This window comes from Nuphar pumila, chromosome 13 (genome assembly GCF_984573655.1).
Source record: "Nuphar pumila chromosome 13, dmNupPumi1.hap1.1, whole genome shotgun sequence".
In the NCBI taxonomy this organism is placed as follows: domain Eukaryota; kingdom Viridiplantae; phylum Streptophyta; class Magnoliopsida; order Nymphaeales; family Nymphaeaceae; genus Nuphar; species Nuphar pumila.
In genome coordinates this window covers 5,508,342-5,523,501 of record NC_143261.1, presented here as the reverse complement: position 1 = coordinate 5,523,501, position 15,160 = coordinate 5,508,342, and the positions used below count along the sequence as shown (strand labels likewise).

Below are 15,160 nucleotides of genomic sequence, written 5' to 3'. Positions count from 1 at the left end.
AGGGAGAATAGGGGGTTCTATAAAATGACATGCTTTAGAGGAGATACTGCTTGGTCAGAAGCATAGTGACAAATATCGCAAGATTTATGAAAATCTCACGATAATATCGCAAGAAACTACTTGAAAGTTTAAAACGACAATTTCTCACAAGATTTTCAAAATATTGCGAGATTTATGAAAAAAACATAAATATTGTGATTTAAGCACAATATTTATGTTTTAAACGGCTATTTATCACGAAAAAATTGTGTATTTTTATTTTTAAATAATTTTTATTAATATTTTCTTATAAAAAATAATTTTTATATTTTTTAATTAATTTTTTTATTGCCTAGATTTTGCCAAAAAATGTGAGATTTATGATTTTTTTTTCAATTTCTCACGAGTTTTTGAAACACGAGAAATTGCCGATAAAAAACGTTTGTCACTATGGTCGGAAGGGCAGGAGATTTATAGCCCTCCCCTGGATTGCCGTTTTTTCAGCCTTAGTTTGTTGTTTTAGTAGAATTTTAATTCACTTTTTGTGTTTTTCATGAGTTACGAGCCCGATACCATGTTGTATTCTCTTTAAAACCTTGGGACTTGCGAATCAAACGGGCATCACGTGTCATATGTCTGATAGTTATCAAACCACCAATAAATTAGCGTTATATGGCTTATATATAATCAACAGTAAGTTGGTGACACACTGACATGTGACTATCACCCCGCGGTTCTCCGCAAGGGTTCTTCATCGTACCGGACAAGAATTCGGTTTTAGTTTCTCCACATCTGAATCTGAATTTGAATCTGAGTCGGACTCGAAGTCCAACGAAAGCGAAACCATTTGTATAAAAATGCGCATCCAATTAGGGTATCCTAACCGGATTCGGATCCAGTATAGCTTCTCTATCCGGGTTGGAACACTGACTCCATAATCAATTACCATATATCGGATCATATCCAACCCCATTTACATTCATCCTCCAATGGTTGAATGCCACGTGGACTTGCTTGGTTCTTCCAAGGCTCCCAATATCCACACACTTGGTCTCTCCAATCACCCACCGTTTCGTACAAAGAAAGAGCAGTCAGTAAAAAGGCAGGCCAGCCAAACGCAGATGACGGTGTGCTCCATCTTAAAAAATGTGGCCGTTGAGGCCACCAATCTCTTCCTCCGCCGTCGCTCCTCCACCACAGCCACCCACCCTCACATCCTCCCTCTCTTCCCCTCTCTTTACTCCCCTCAGGCCCACCTGCCCCCTGTCTTCCTCTTACTCCCCACTCTGCCTCAGACCCAGGCGTCTTCACCTCTTCAGGCCCCACTCCTCCCTCCAGAAGAGCAAGAAGCAGACCCTTCACAAGGTCTCCAGTGTCCCTCCCAATCCGAGGACCGGGAAGGTGCCGGGCGGCGAGGAAGACGACGACGAGCCGTTGAAAGCCGAAGATGGAGGGTTGGAGGGAGAGACTGCGGTCAAGGGGACTGTCCTAGCTGGGCTTTTGCTTGTTGTTGTTGTTGGAGGGTTCGGGACAGTTGGATACATCTACCGGGATCAGATCAACGCGTTCTTGACGCAGTTCTCCGGGTTCATTGAAGGTAGGCTTCGATCGACGGCCTTTGATTTTTTAACAGATTTTGGGTTGTTCGTTTTCCTATTGTTAAGTTAAGAATTTGGTTTGATTCTGATGATTTTTCAGTTTGTTAGTCTAAGTGTTTGATTATGATGGTGTAGATTTTGGATTTCCAAATATAGAAATGGGAATGTATTTATTGGCCTTTTACTGATTCTCTTTGGCTCCTTGTACTGGCTGAAACAAAGGGGGGATTAGGTTCATTTCGGTTGTGTTGTAGTTGTTGGAGAAAAGACATCTGAAGCTTCTGCAACAGAATGGATACGTGAATGAACCTCTGGGTGTGCTATTTTCTAATTAAAATGGTCACTACAGTTTTTCTAACTATTTTGAAAATTTCCACTTTCAAGACAGTTTTTCTCTTTTGTGACAGTATATGCTACTGCAAGAATCCTGCATTGTGTCTAGGGATATTGAGTGGGGATGGTTAGGCGTCTAGTTTGACATGGTGGTTCTACTTTTACCTTTAATCCATCAAAATGCACCTTTAGAAAATTTCTTATCTCGATAATTTAAGCATCTTCTCTGCTCTTGTCTGCTAGGCGGTGCTATCATGTACCTCCCTCCTTGTTTTGTCTTCTTGGAGATGAATGTTCGTCTATAACCCACATGTATCGTGTTGAATAGTTAGTGATTTTTTTTTTCAAATTTGATATGCAATCATTTAGTTCTCAGCCCTTTCAGGATGTTGTTTCACCGTTTAACAATCTTTGAAACTTTCCTGCCATCTGCCCCCTGCATGTATGTAATCCCCAAACAGCACCCATCCAACCAAATTTTTTAGATCATCCTCAGCCTGTATATTGATGCCAAGTTGAGTGGTTCGTTTTTGTTTGCTTGGTACTAATAGTGTTCTTAAATAAACAGGTTACGGACCAGCAGGATATGCTTTGTTTGTAGCTGTTTATGCAGGATTGGAGGTATGATCTACAGATGCATGTGCTTGTTCTAGATGTACTCATGGTTCAACCTTCCATATCAAGAGCAGTGTATCTTGTAGTAAATGTCCCCTGAATATGAAATATCATAGAAACCATGTTTCCTTATAACAAGAAATATTCTCTTATTCTGTCTTGGACTACTGTTTTTCTGTTTGGGAAACCAGTACTTGGAGCACCTTTCAACAATATTTGTTTATACAGTTATTTAAAACATTTGATGCATTTCTCTTTAATTAGAGGTGAAAATTGAGTCTTCTCAACTTTCCCTATATTTAATTTTTGAACTGTTTGTATTGTGCTAGATCCTTGCAATTCCAGCTATTCCATTGACAATGTCTGCGGGACTTCTCTTTGGCAGTGTCACTGGGACTATCATAGTCTCAATCAGTGGAACGGTACTGGTTCTTAAAACTGGATTTTCTTTGTTGCTTGTTTGATGGTTCCACTTTTGTAGTTTTTTCATGTTCTGTGACCTTTGGCAGGTGGCAGCAAGTGTTGCCTTTCTGATAGCCAGATATTTTGCTCGTGAACGTATCTTAAAATTGGTGGAAGGCAACAAAAGGTTTCTAGCAATTGATAAAGCGATTGGAGAGAATGGTTTCAAAGTTGTCACTCTATTACGTCTGAGTCCTTTGCTACCTTTTTCTCTTGGGAATTATCTTTACGGTCTTACTTCAGTGAAGTTCATCCCATATGTACTGGGAAGGTGCTATTCCTAACTCTGAACAATTATCAGTTTTCTTTAACTTGAAATGTTTTAAAGTTTGACATATATTACTTGTCTGTAAATGTTGTTCACTGTACAAAACAAAAGTGCAATTTAAAGGAACAAGTGAAGAGACTGTTACAAATTTGAGTGATCCATTTGTTTTCACCTTCTGATACAATTCAGGTGGATTTTACTATTTTTATCAACTATTATATCGTATTTCCTGTGTGTCTCTTAGTTCAGGCTTAAGATGACATGAGTTTCATTAACTCAAATTTGTGTATCTTTTATTCAATCCTTGTTCTTTTAATTGGGTTGACCTACAGTTAGTGGGATTACCACTGTAAATGGATATTCAGCACCTTTTACACTGGCAATAATATTAAGACTAGATCTACCTTGTTGGTTATGTTTCTTTTCAAACTGTTATTCATCTATTCTGTCTGCAGTTGGCTAGGGATGCTACCTGGGACATGGGCTTATGTCAGTGCTGGGGCATTTGGTCGAGCAATCATCGTAAGCAGCCTACAGTTTTGCTATTTTCTGTTTATTGGTTAGGGAACCGTTTGTTTCACATTAAATATTATATTGTCTCCAGATTGTCTTTTGCAATGATGCTTTTTGTACACTTGAAACCTACAGTTATCTGTTTACGTGATGCATGCATGTGCATTTTGTTCATGTTTTCACACATAAACAAAATGATGTCCTCGTACTTATGGTTTTCCCTTGTTATACTTGTTTCTAATCACTTTCCTTTTCCTCCCATTTTATTTCTCTTTTAAATTTTGTATTGGGATATGGAAGTTTACCTGAAATCCCTCCAAAATTTATGCAATTGATGTTTGATTATAGTTCTGCTGTTTACCTGTAGGGGTGGGCATCGGACCGGGCCTGTTTGAAAGTGCACTAGGATCGAGGCAACGAGCACTAGAGGGGGGGTGAATAGTGCTTTTAAAACTTTCTGCGGAATATTGAAGGATTTTGCAAATCTCAAAGCAAACACACAAAGAACACAAGATTTTATCCTGGTTCGGTCAAACCCGACCTACATCCAGTCCCCAAGCAAAACCCGCTTGAGATTTTCCACTATCAACCTTGTAAACTACAAGATCACACAGACCATAACCGGTCCCACTTTCAGTAACAATCCCACTGAAAGCAAACAACTCCTTTACACCAAGGAGTCCTTCTTTTTACACAAAAGAAATAACAACTTACAATACAACCTATGAGCCTTCCTTTTGAATGCAAATGAGATGCAATTGGCTTTTGAGGTTGTTGAAACACTCTACTCACGAATTCACTATCTCTCAAAGTGATTTGAGTGAAAAACTGAAGTGAAAATATCACGTGAGTGAGAAAATCAATACTTGACTGAATAAGAGTGAAAAGCAAGATTCAAATTGATTGAATTGTTGTTTTTTAGTGTAAAATGCACTCATATTTATAGTTAAAAGATTCCATACGTTGAGAGTATGAAAGAGTGTCAAAACGGTCCATTTCGAATGATCAAAACGTTTGAAAAATGAAAAGACACGCCTTTTTGAAGTTTCAGGAAAACGGCAAAATTAGTCGACTGAAACATCAGTTAGTCGACTAATATTTAGTTATTAGTAAACTGACAGTTATCGTCGGTCAACTGATCTGTTAATCGAGCCGTTTGAAAATCTGAACTTTTGAAACTTAGTCGACTTGAGAAAAGTTAGTCGACTGATAATATCATCAGTAGACTGAAAAACCTTTTAGTCGACTGCTGCTAAAAACTTCTGAAAAACAAACATTCTGTTCGGTCGACTGATAAAAAGCATTAGTCGACTGCTGCTAAATTTTTCAGAATACACATGTTCTGTTCAGTCGACTGAAAAATCATTAGTCGACTGCTGCTAATTTTCCAGAAAACATACATTCTGTCCAGTCGACTGATAAAACCTTCGGTCGACTAATTTGACAAGAATGACTTTTTAGAAAATATGGCGCGAAAGGATTAGTCGACTGATAAGTCTATTGGTCGACTAATAAACATGAAAATTTAAGAAAAGAGTTTTCTAAAAAGTTTTTCAAAAGAGTTTCTTTTAGAAAAGTTTTTCTAAAGACTTTTAAGGTGAAATGCAACCTAAATATGCACTCTAAGTAAGGCTCTTACAAGAATCTAAGACTTTTAATGAATTAAACATTTGCACACTAGTCTTCAAGGATTCTTCACTGAATTCTTCAATTTCTTCATAGCCTTAGCTGAAATGCAGTTGATTCCACTTGCTCATCATCAAAACCTTGTACTTGAAGTATCATGTATGGCTTCATTGTCGTAACAATCTCCCCCTTTTTGATGATGACAAACTTAATCAAAGATGAAGCATTTAGATGCATAGATGGAGATTTTACTCACCCTATCAATATGCTGCAAAACATTAAAAGTTAGCACATTTAAAGCACATATATCACATATTGATTGGTTTGCATTTCCATTCATCATTTCTTCATGCATTTAGAAATACATTCATTTAAAGCTTTCTTTTTCTCTTAATTTTGCATTTCTCATGCAAGATCTCCTGTAATGTAATTGCTGTCATCTTTTTCTCAAGATCTCCCTGCAATTTCAAAGTAATGCTATCTTTATCTTTTTCTCCCCCTTTGTCAGAATAAAAAAGAGTAAGGGCAAAAATAACATAAGCAGAAATAGAGATAAGTTTAAAATATTACAACCCATAAAGTATGTTTTTCAAAGATCAAAGATCAGAAAAGAGAGTTTAGCAAATCCTTAATGGCAGTTACATCCTTCTGAATTGAAGCAAGTTGTTGAGTCACATCTTCACGAAAGGTGTGTTGATGCAGCTCCAAAGCTTCCAGTCTCTGCATAACTTCATCATGGTCTTGATTTGTCGAAAATTTCTTTCTTTTTGCATGAGATGAAGGTGTTGCAGAAGGTGAAGGTTCAGAAATAGATGGTTCATTAGGATTAGATGGTTCAGTTTGATCAACATTTAAAGGAGGCAGATATTTAATTTTCATTCTTTTAAAAATTGTTTGATCAAAGAACTCTTTTTGCTCAATGTACTTTTCATTTGTTAAAGGAACTTTAAAATGTCTAAAAATACGGGTTAAAAGACAACCATAAGGAAGAAATGGTTTTTGTTTCCATAAGTTTGTTTTATTTGAAGTCCAAGGAAGTAGTTTAATTCGCCCATCAAGCTCATTTCAAACTCTTCCTGCATAGCCTTAGCAAATTCTTTACAAAGAGAATCATTAGTAGAACCAAATATTATGTCATCAACATAAATTTGCACAATAAGAATATCTGAATTAAAATGTTTAATAAATAAAGTGGAGTCTACCCGACCAATGGAAAAACCAGATTGTTCTAGAAAATTTCGTAGTCTTTCATACCACGCTCTTGGTGCTTGTTTGAGTCCATACAGAGCTCTTTTCAATTTGTAGACCTTTTCTGGATATTTCTCATTTTCAAAGCCTGGAGGTTGCTCTACATAAACTTCTTCATTGATGTGTCCATTTAAAAATGCACTCTTAACATCAATTTGATATAACTTGAAGTTCATGTAACTAGCAAAAGCAAGCATCATACGAATTGACTCTAATCGAGCCACTGGTGCATAGGTTTCATCAAAATCTATGCCTTCTTCTTGATTATAGCCTTGTGCCACTAGCCTTGCTTTGTTACGAATGACTTCACCATTTTCATCCAGCTTATTTCGGAAGACCCATCTTGTTCCAATTACTGGATGCTCCTTTGGTCTATCAACTAGATCCCAAACATCATTCTTAGTAAATTGGTTAAGTTCTTCAGACATGGCTAAAAGCCAAAATTCAACTTCACATGCCTCATTGATATTCTTTGGTTCTAATTTAGATATGAAAGCAACATTTGCAATATATTTTTCTAACTGCCTTCTAGTTTGGACACCACTCTTTATTTCACCAATAACTTGTTCATGTGGATGATTAGGAACTTCTTTCCAAACCGGTTGAAGAGGAATATTTTCTTGAGAAGTACTCTCTATCAAGGGTTCTTCTTGAAGTATTGCTTCTTCTCGCTTAGAGGAATAACCTGCTCACAATTCTCATCAAATGCAACATGTAGAGATTCTTCAATACAAGATGTTCTTTTATTGAAAATACGATATGCTTTACTTCTAGAAGAATATCCAAGAAATATTGATTCATCTGATTTTGAATCAAACTTATCAAGATTATCTTTGGTATTTAACAAGAAACATTTACTACCAAAAATTTTGAAATATGAGATCTTTGGTATACGATCATAATACAATTCAAAACATGTTTTATGTAAAATTGGTCGAATAAGAACACGATTTAAGACATAACATGCTGTATTAATTGCTTCAGCCCAAAAATATTTTGGTAAATTTTTATCTTGAAGCATGGTTCTAGCACATTCTTGCAAAGTTCTATTCTTTCTTTCAACAACTCCATTTTGTGGAGCCGCTCTAGGAAAAGCAAAGTTGTGAGATATACCATGTAAATCACAAAACTTTAGAAAAGATTCATTTTCAAATTCACCACCATGATCACTACGAATTTTAATAATAGATGTAGATTTTTCATTTGTAATTCTTCTACAAAGTTTAGAAAATTCTGAAAAAGCATCATTTTTGCTTTTTAGAAAAATCACCCATGTAAACCAAGAATAATCATCTACTATAACAAAAGCATACTTGCTACCATTCAAACTTTGAATTCTAGATGGTCCAAATAGATCTAAATGTAAAAGTTCAAGAGGACGTTTTGTTGAAACTATATCTTTAGCTTTAAAAGAACTCTTAATTTGTTTACCCCTTTGACAAGCATCACATAAGTGATCCTTTTTATATGGTATTCTAGGTAGGCCTCTTACAAGATCATTCTTGGATAATTTTGAAATAATTTTAAAGTTAACATGTCCAAGTCTCTTGTACCATAACCATTGAATTTCATTTGAAACAATAAGACATTTTTCATTAAAAGAGGGTAATTCATCTAGATATAGTTCATACACATTGTTTCTTCTTTTACCTTTAAAAATGATCTTTTTAGATTGAAAATCAGAAATTAAGCATAAATCATTTTCAAAAGAAACATGAAAACCTTTATCACATAATTGACTAATAGATATTAAATTATGCATTAAACCATCCACTAAAAGAACATTTTCTATCAAGGGAAATTTTGGATTACCAATATTACCAATACCTATCACTTTTCCCTTGTTATTGTCACCAAAGGTGACGGTTCCTCCATCCTTATTTTGGAGGGTGGAAAATAACTCTGGCCTTCCAGTCATATGTTTGGAACAACCGCTGTCCAATATCCATTTGCTCCTTATGTTGTGTACCTACAACAAAATCAGACAACAGAGCATTTGACCCCTTTCTATTTTCGGGTCCATGAGAGTTAGTCTTAGGAACCCATATCCATTTGGATTTTGGTTTCCTTTGATAATAATTATTCTTTCTATAAAAGGATTTAGAATAAACATTTCTAGAATAATCATTTCTAGATGCATTTCTATTAGAACTAGAAAATTTAGTTTTATGAACAAAAGGTTGAGAATAATGTCTTTGATTTTTCACCACATAGTTTGGTCTATTTTGAGTATCAAAGAAGCTATATCCCAATCCGGTTTTATTAACCGAGCATCTTTAAGAACCAAGAAGTTTTTCTAGATTCTCTTGACCATTTGTAAATTTGGTCACTATAGAAAGAAGATCATTTGACTTTTCTTTAAGACTAGATATTTCTTTTTGTAAGAGATTGGTTTTAACTCCAATTTCTTTTATCTCAATTGCCTGGCAAGAATTTTCCTTCTTGAGATCTTCTATTTCTTGAAGTAACACTTTATTTTGAGAGTCAAGAGTTAAATTTTCAGTTTTTAACTCTTTATTTTTAGAACTAAGACTCTTAAATTTAGCATACAAATCATTAAATGCTTCAAATAACTCATCATAGTCAAATTGACTTACCGATTCTTCTTGTGCTACAAAACACATGTTGGCGACTTCTTCATTTGATTCTTCATCGGAAGAGGAGTCACTATCATCCCAACAGGCTTGAAATGCCTTTTTCTTCTTGAATTGGTCCTTGGGCTTGAATTTGAGAAGAGGACAATCTTTCTTGATATGTCCTGCCTTTTTGCAGTTAAAGCACTTTACTTCATTGGGAATGGAAGAATCTGCTTTCTTTGCCTTTCTTTGAAATCTTCCCTTTTTGATGAATCTTCTGAATTGCCTTGTGATGAGGGCAATATCTTCATCTTCATCTTCTTCAGAATCTTCTGAGTCAGAAGTAGACTTAAAAGCAAAATATTTCTTTTTAGGCTCTTCTTATTGTCTATCTTGAAGTTGGACCTCATATGCCATTAGGTTACCAACTAAGTCTTCAAGAGTGAGAGTATTGAGATCATTTGCTTCTTCAATAGCAGTGGTTTTTCTCTCCCATTCAGGAGTTAAACACCTTAGAATTTTTCTGACTAAATCCACTTGTGAATATTCTTTTCCAAGGGATTTCAAAGTGTTAGTTATATCGGTCATTCTAGTTACCATGTCCGATATAGATTCATTTTGCTTCATTTTGAACAATTCAAATTTATGAACTAAAGAAGCAATTTTAGATTCCTTTATCTTTGACGTACCTTCGTGTGTTACGAGAAGAGTATGCCAGATTTCATTAGCTGTAGAGCATTGAGAGATGCGATTGAACTCTACCTTGTCAACGCCACAATATAAAGCATTCATTGCCTTGGCATTAAGTGAAGCAGTTTTCTTTTCATCATCGGTCCATCGGCTGAAATCAGTTGATGGAGTTTGGTACTTTTCTGAAACAACTCTCCAAATATCGAGATTCATGGATTGCAGGAATATTGTCATTCTTACTTTCCAGTATCCATAGTTTGTTCCATCGAAGAGAGGAGGACGAACAAAGGAGCTTCCTTCTTTGTGCTGAGATGTTGTAGTTGCCATGCTAGATGATGGTCAAATCAAAGTAATAGCAAACCTGTGCTCTGATACCAAATGAAAGTGCACTAGGATCGAGGCAACGAGCACTAGAGGGGGGGTGAATAGTGCTTTTAAAACTTTCTGCGGAATATTGAAGGATTTTGCAAATCTCAAAGCAAACACACAAAGAACACAAGATTTTATCCTGGTTCGGTCAAACCCGACCTACATCCAGTCCCCAAGCAAAACCCGCTTGAGATTTTCCACTATCAACCTTGTAAACTACAAGATCACACAGACCATAACCGGTCACACTTTCAGTAACAATCCCACTGAAAGCAAACAACTCCTTTACACCAAGGAGTCATTCTTTTTACACAAAAGAAATAACAACTTACAATACAACCTATGAGCCTTCCTTTTGAATGCAAATGAGATGCAATTGGCTTTTGAGGTTGTTGAAACACTCTACTCACGAATTCACTATCTCTCAAAGTGATTTGAGTGAAAAACTGAAGTGAAAATATCACGTGAGTGAGAAAATCAATACTTGACTGAATAAGAGTGAAAAGCAAGATTCAAATCGATTGAATTGTTGTTTTTGAGTGTAAAATGCACTCATATTTATAGTTAAAAGATTCCATACGTTGAGAGTATGAAAGGGTGTCAAAACGGTCCATTTCGAATGATCAAAACGTTTGAAAAATGAAAAGACACGCCTTTTTGAAGTTTCAAGAAAACGGCAAAATTAGTCGACTGAAACATCAGTTAGTCGACTAATAGTTAGTTATTAGTAGACTGACAGTTATCGTCGGTCAACTGATCTGTTAATCGAGCCGTTTGAAAATCTGAACTTTTGAAACTTAGTCGACTTGAGAAAAGTTAGTCGACTGATAATATCATCAGTAGACTGAAAAACCTTTTAGTCGACTGCTGCTAAAAACTTCTGAAAAACAAACATTCTGTTCGGTCGACTGATAAAAAGCATTAGTCGACTGCTGCTAAATTTTTCAGAATACACATGTTCTGTTCAGTCGACTGAAAAATCATTAGTCGACTGCTGCTAATTTTCCAGAAAACATACATTCTGTCCAGTCGACTGATAAAACCTTCGGTCGACTAATTTGACAAGAATGACTTTTTAGAAAATATGGCGCGAAAGGATTAGTCGATTGATAAGTCTATTGGTCGACTAATAAACATGAAAATTTAAGAAAAGAGTTTTCTAAAAAGTTTTTCAAAAGAGTTTCTTTTAGAAAAGTTTTTCTAAAGACTTTTAAGGTGAAATGCAACCTAAATATGCACTCTAAGTAAGGCTCTTACAAGAATCTAAGACTTTTAATGAATTAAACATTTGCACACTAGTCTTCAAGGATTCTTCACTGAATTCTTCAATTTCTTCATAGCCTTAACTGAAATGCAGTTGATTCCACTTGCTCATCATCAAAACCTTGTACTTGAAGTATCATGTATGGCTTCATTGTCGTAACACTGTTAAGAGCTCGGCCCGCCCGGCTTTAAGTGCGGCCTGACCCATTTACTAACGGGCCGGGCTTTGGTCCAGTTCTTAATGGGCTTGGGTTTGAAGAGCAGCCCATGACCCCGCCCATTGACCCACCAATGTGAAGCGGGCCCAGCCCGGCCTATCCAGGCCCGGCCCAAACCCAACTAATTAGGTAAATAATTAACAAGTTCCCATGTACCCAACTAGTTATCTTTCTAGTTTTCTTAAGATTAATGCAACTAATTATGTAAATAATAATAGTTACCAAGTTACTATGCAATTAATTAATTTTTTTATTTTTTATATTATTAAAAATTAATAAATAGCTCAGGCCTGCCTGGTAGCCCGCGGGCTGACCCAGACTCGACCCATGTATATAACGGGCCAGATTTCAGCGCGGTAGCTAACGGGCCCAGGCCTAAAACTTTGACCCAAAACCGGCCCATGGCGGGCTGCCCGGCCCGTTGCCCACCCCTATTTACCTGTTATATAGATATTTCTGGTATATTATGCTTCCAATACACCTTTATAATACTTGGTGGATGACTCATAGGATTGTTGGAATATTATCATGAGGTCGGGTGGTTCAACATAAAGTATGAACTTTGCTGGGGAGAGGCATTGGCTGTTTGACAGGTTTCTTCTTAATATGATTATGACATGGCAATCATCCAACTTGTGAAAGAAGTGAGCCATGATTCCTAGCTGATAGGGAACAAGAAACAACATAAGATTGTTGATGCATTTCTGAAAGCAGTAAAACAGCCATTCTGAATGATGAGTAGTATTGTTGTGAGTTGTAGTAGATGAGAGTGCTCTGCAATTACAACTTAGGAATCTTTTTTCAAAACAATGAATGTTTGACATACATTCCAGACCAGGTTGTCTTCATGGAGGTTCAGATGTACCAGGTTCTTTTATAGGATAGGTGGCCTATTTTCACTGGGTAAGGATTAAGCAGAACTTGTCTTCACTTCAATCTGGTGTACAGGCGCCAATATGTAAGAACTTGGATCGATGCATTTCAGACATCTCCTGGCCCATATTGGATTATGGGGTTCTTAGACCTTGTTATAAAACATCACAAGTCTGCATCTAGGAAACAAACAGGAAGTGTTTTGCTAAAATGTGCATGGTGAAACAAGATAAACATTCTGTTAAAGTGCCTTGTTAAGGGTCAACTAAGTGAATATATCTAAAAGCCCTAGATGCATATGCTGTCAAAATTGTGGCTGGCATGTGCAACTAAGTGAATATATCTAGAAGCTCAAGATGTACATGCTGCCAAAATTGTGGCTAACAAACTCATAATTTTGAATGTTTTTTTATTATTTTTAATTATCATCCATCCTCTTTAAGAATCAAATATTTTAATGGTGAGATCTATAGTAATACTTCATTCATCTTTTGTTATTGGAACTTGTGTATTATCACCACACATTCTTTCTTTCTTGATCCAATTCAAAACCATTCGCTTGGTAATTTTTTGCCCATCCCAGCTTCAGTAAGATTTTTCATGTTGTGAATCCATGAATCTTGTTATCCATCTCTTAGATTCTTCATATTTTTCTTAGATATGTGAAAAAATTCTGTCAAATAACTAGAATTTCTACTTTTTGATCTTCCAGCAAGAAGAATCAGATGTTGGTTTACCAGGAGGAAATGGGCAATTGTTGACTCTTGGTCTTGGCCTTCTTGCAACGGCATTGGCTGCAACATATGTCACACAACTTGCCAAGGTAGATCTTTTTGCAAAATACCTTTGCTTTTTGGGTAGAAATCAACACAAATGATATTTTGGTAGACAGCTTTTTTTTTAGAGAGAGTAACAAACTTACATTTTTAGCTTATATATTTTGTTTCATTTAAAAGAAAAACTTATATTTGTTGTTCTGAATGGTATATAAAAGGTGATGTGTTCTTTTCAAAACACTTTCTTTTTTATTGTTCAACTTGTAATAGGCATTGAACATGGCATGTAAAGAACAAGTGAGAAACACTGAATAAATGAGAAAATCTTGATGGTTTTATTTTTTATTATTCTGCAAAGATTACATGGTTCAACCTGCTATCTGTAACCCCTTTTTGTTATCCCTTTTAAGAGGGAACGCCATGTACAGCAGTTTGTTTTGGTTGCAAACACGGATGAACACCATATGCATTAAGACCTGATGTTGGCATTGCAGGATGCTGTAAAGGGCATCGAGTAGCCGAGTATCATGAGCTTCTTCAATTTTTCTGCCACAGATGGGCTGAAGATGGTGTATATAAATTGCATGAAGTTCTGCCATTGTTCTGAAAATTCTGGCACACTAGTGGGTCAGCGTATTTAGTGAAGATGGATAATGCTGATTATTACTAGTTAATCTTGTAAACTTCATAACCTAGAGGAACCTATAATTGAAAATCTTCTTTGAGTGGGAAAGGCTCTAGTAGACAAGCTGGAAATTTTGGTTCACTGTACCAAAATGCTGTGTTCACAAACACACACACACACACACACACACACACCAGATTTCCAGAAACCTAAATTTTATTTTTTTATTTTTTTTGTGGGGTGAGATTAGAATTGTGGCTAGAAAGTCCAGTGGAAAGTTTTGGTAATAATGCAAAATTTTTGGTACTCATAAAGGTACAAATTATTCAGTAGGAATTACCTTCATTTCATAGTTTTTCAATTTTTTTGTGGATTGGACCTATATATGTAATAATCTACATGGTTTATTTAGTAAGAAATAGTTTGAATCAGGTGATTATGTATGTTAGCAGGTTTTTCATGGGCTTCAAAACTCGATGACCTGCAGTATACCTTACTTCATGACTCGAAAGATGAAATTCTTACATTAGAAAACATGACCCAAAATCTTATCCTTTTAAATAAATCATGCTGAGCACATTTATGTGGTACAGTTTGCACCTATCATTACTAATTCAATAGTTGCATACCTTCATTACTACCAAATATTAACCTGGTTTAAATATATGGAAAGGCATAGTTTATAATAACATCCTATACATACAAGCAAAAGGCTAAGAAATTAGGCAGGAACGCTGAATAAAGTTTTTGTTTTTTTTTGAAAGGCAAGCTGGGGTTAGGAAGACCCCTAACTATACAACTATACCATTGGGTTCTGAACCTGCAACGTCCCAACACAAGGTGACTTGCAGTAGCTGCTCCTACCAGACAAGCGGAGCCCCCGTTTGTGAACGGTTAATAAAGTTAGTGAGAGAGCGTTCTCTGTAGCATCTTGTTGGTGTTTAGGGTGTACGTGACTGCAGATTGCCCTTACTGATAGCCCACTGACCCTCGTCTCATATTACTGATGCTTGACAATGTGATAGGCGTTGCCTTCAAAGAACATTTTTCCTTACTAAGCTTAAATATTTTCTTTGAGGCTTGAATCTGATAACGGGACAGGTGGGTTCAATATTATTTTCAGCCAAA

At 36.0% G+C, this 15,160-nt stretch overlaps 1 protein-coding gene across 1 annotated transcript; it reads left to right on the top strand.

The window, feature by feature from the left end:
- Nucleotides 1–1,052: 1,052 nt before the first annotated feature.
- LOC149817606 (uncharacterized) lies at nt 1,053–14,140 on the top strand. The gene is made up of 7 exons (XM_089984848.1): nt 1,053–1,576; nt 2,479–2,531; nt 2,855–2,947; nt 3,035–3,258; nt 3,711–3,777; nt 13,344–13,454; nt 13,902–14,140. Exons 1-7 carry the CDS (start codon nt 1,126–1,128, stop codon nt 13,923–13,925), a joined length of 1,023 nt encoding a protein of 340 aa, XP_089840974.1. The 5' UTR covers nt 1,053–1,125; the 3' UTR covers nt 13,926–14,140.
- The last annotated feature ends 1,020 nt before the right edge of the window (nt 14,141–15,160 follow it).

Coding starts and splice junctions, on each gene's coding strand:
- LOC149817606 (XM_089984848.1), top strand. CDS start 1,126: ATGTGGCCGTTGAGGCCACCAATCTCTTCCTCCGCCGTCGCTCCTCCA. Junction 2,948..3,034: donor TAGTCTCAATCAGTGGAACG/GTACTGGTTCTT, acceptor GACCTTTGGCAG/GTGGCAGCAAGTGTTGCCTT. Junction 3,259..3,710: donor ATCCCATATGTACTGGGAAG/GTGCTATTCCTA, acceptor TTCTGTCTGCAG/TTGGCTAGGGATGCTACCTG.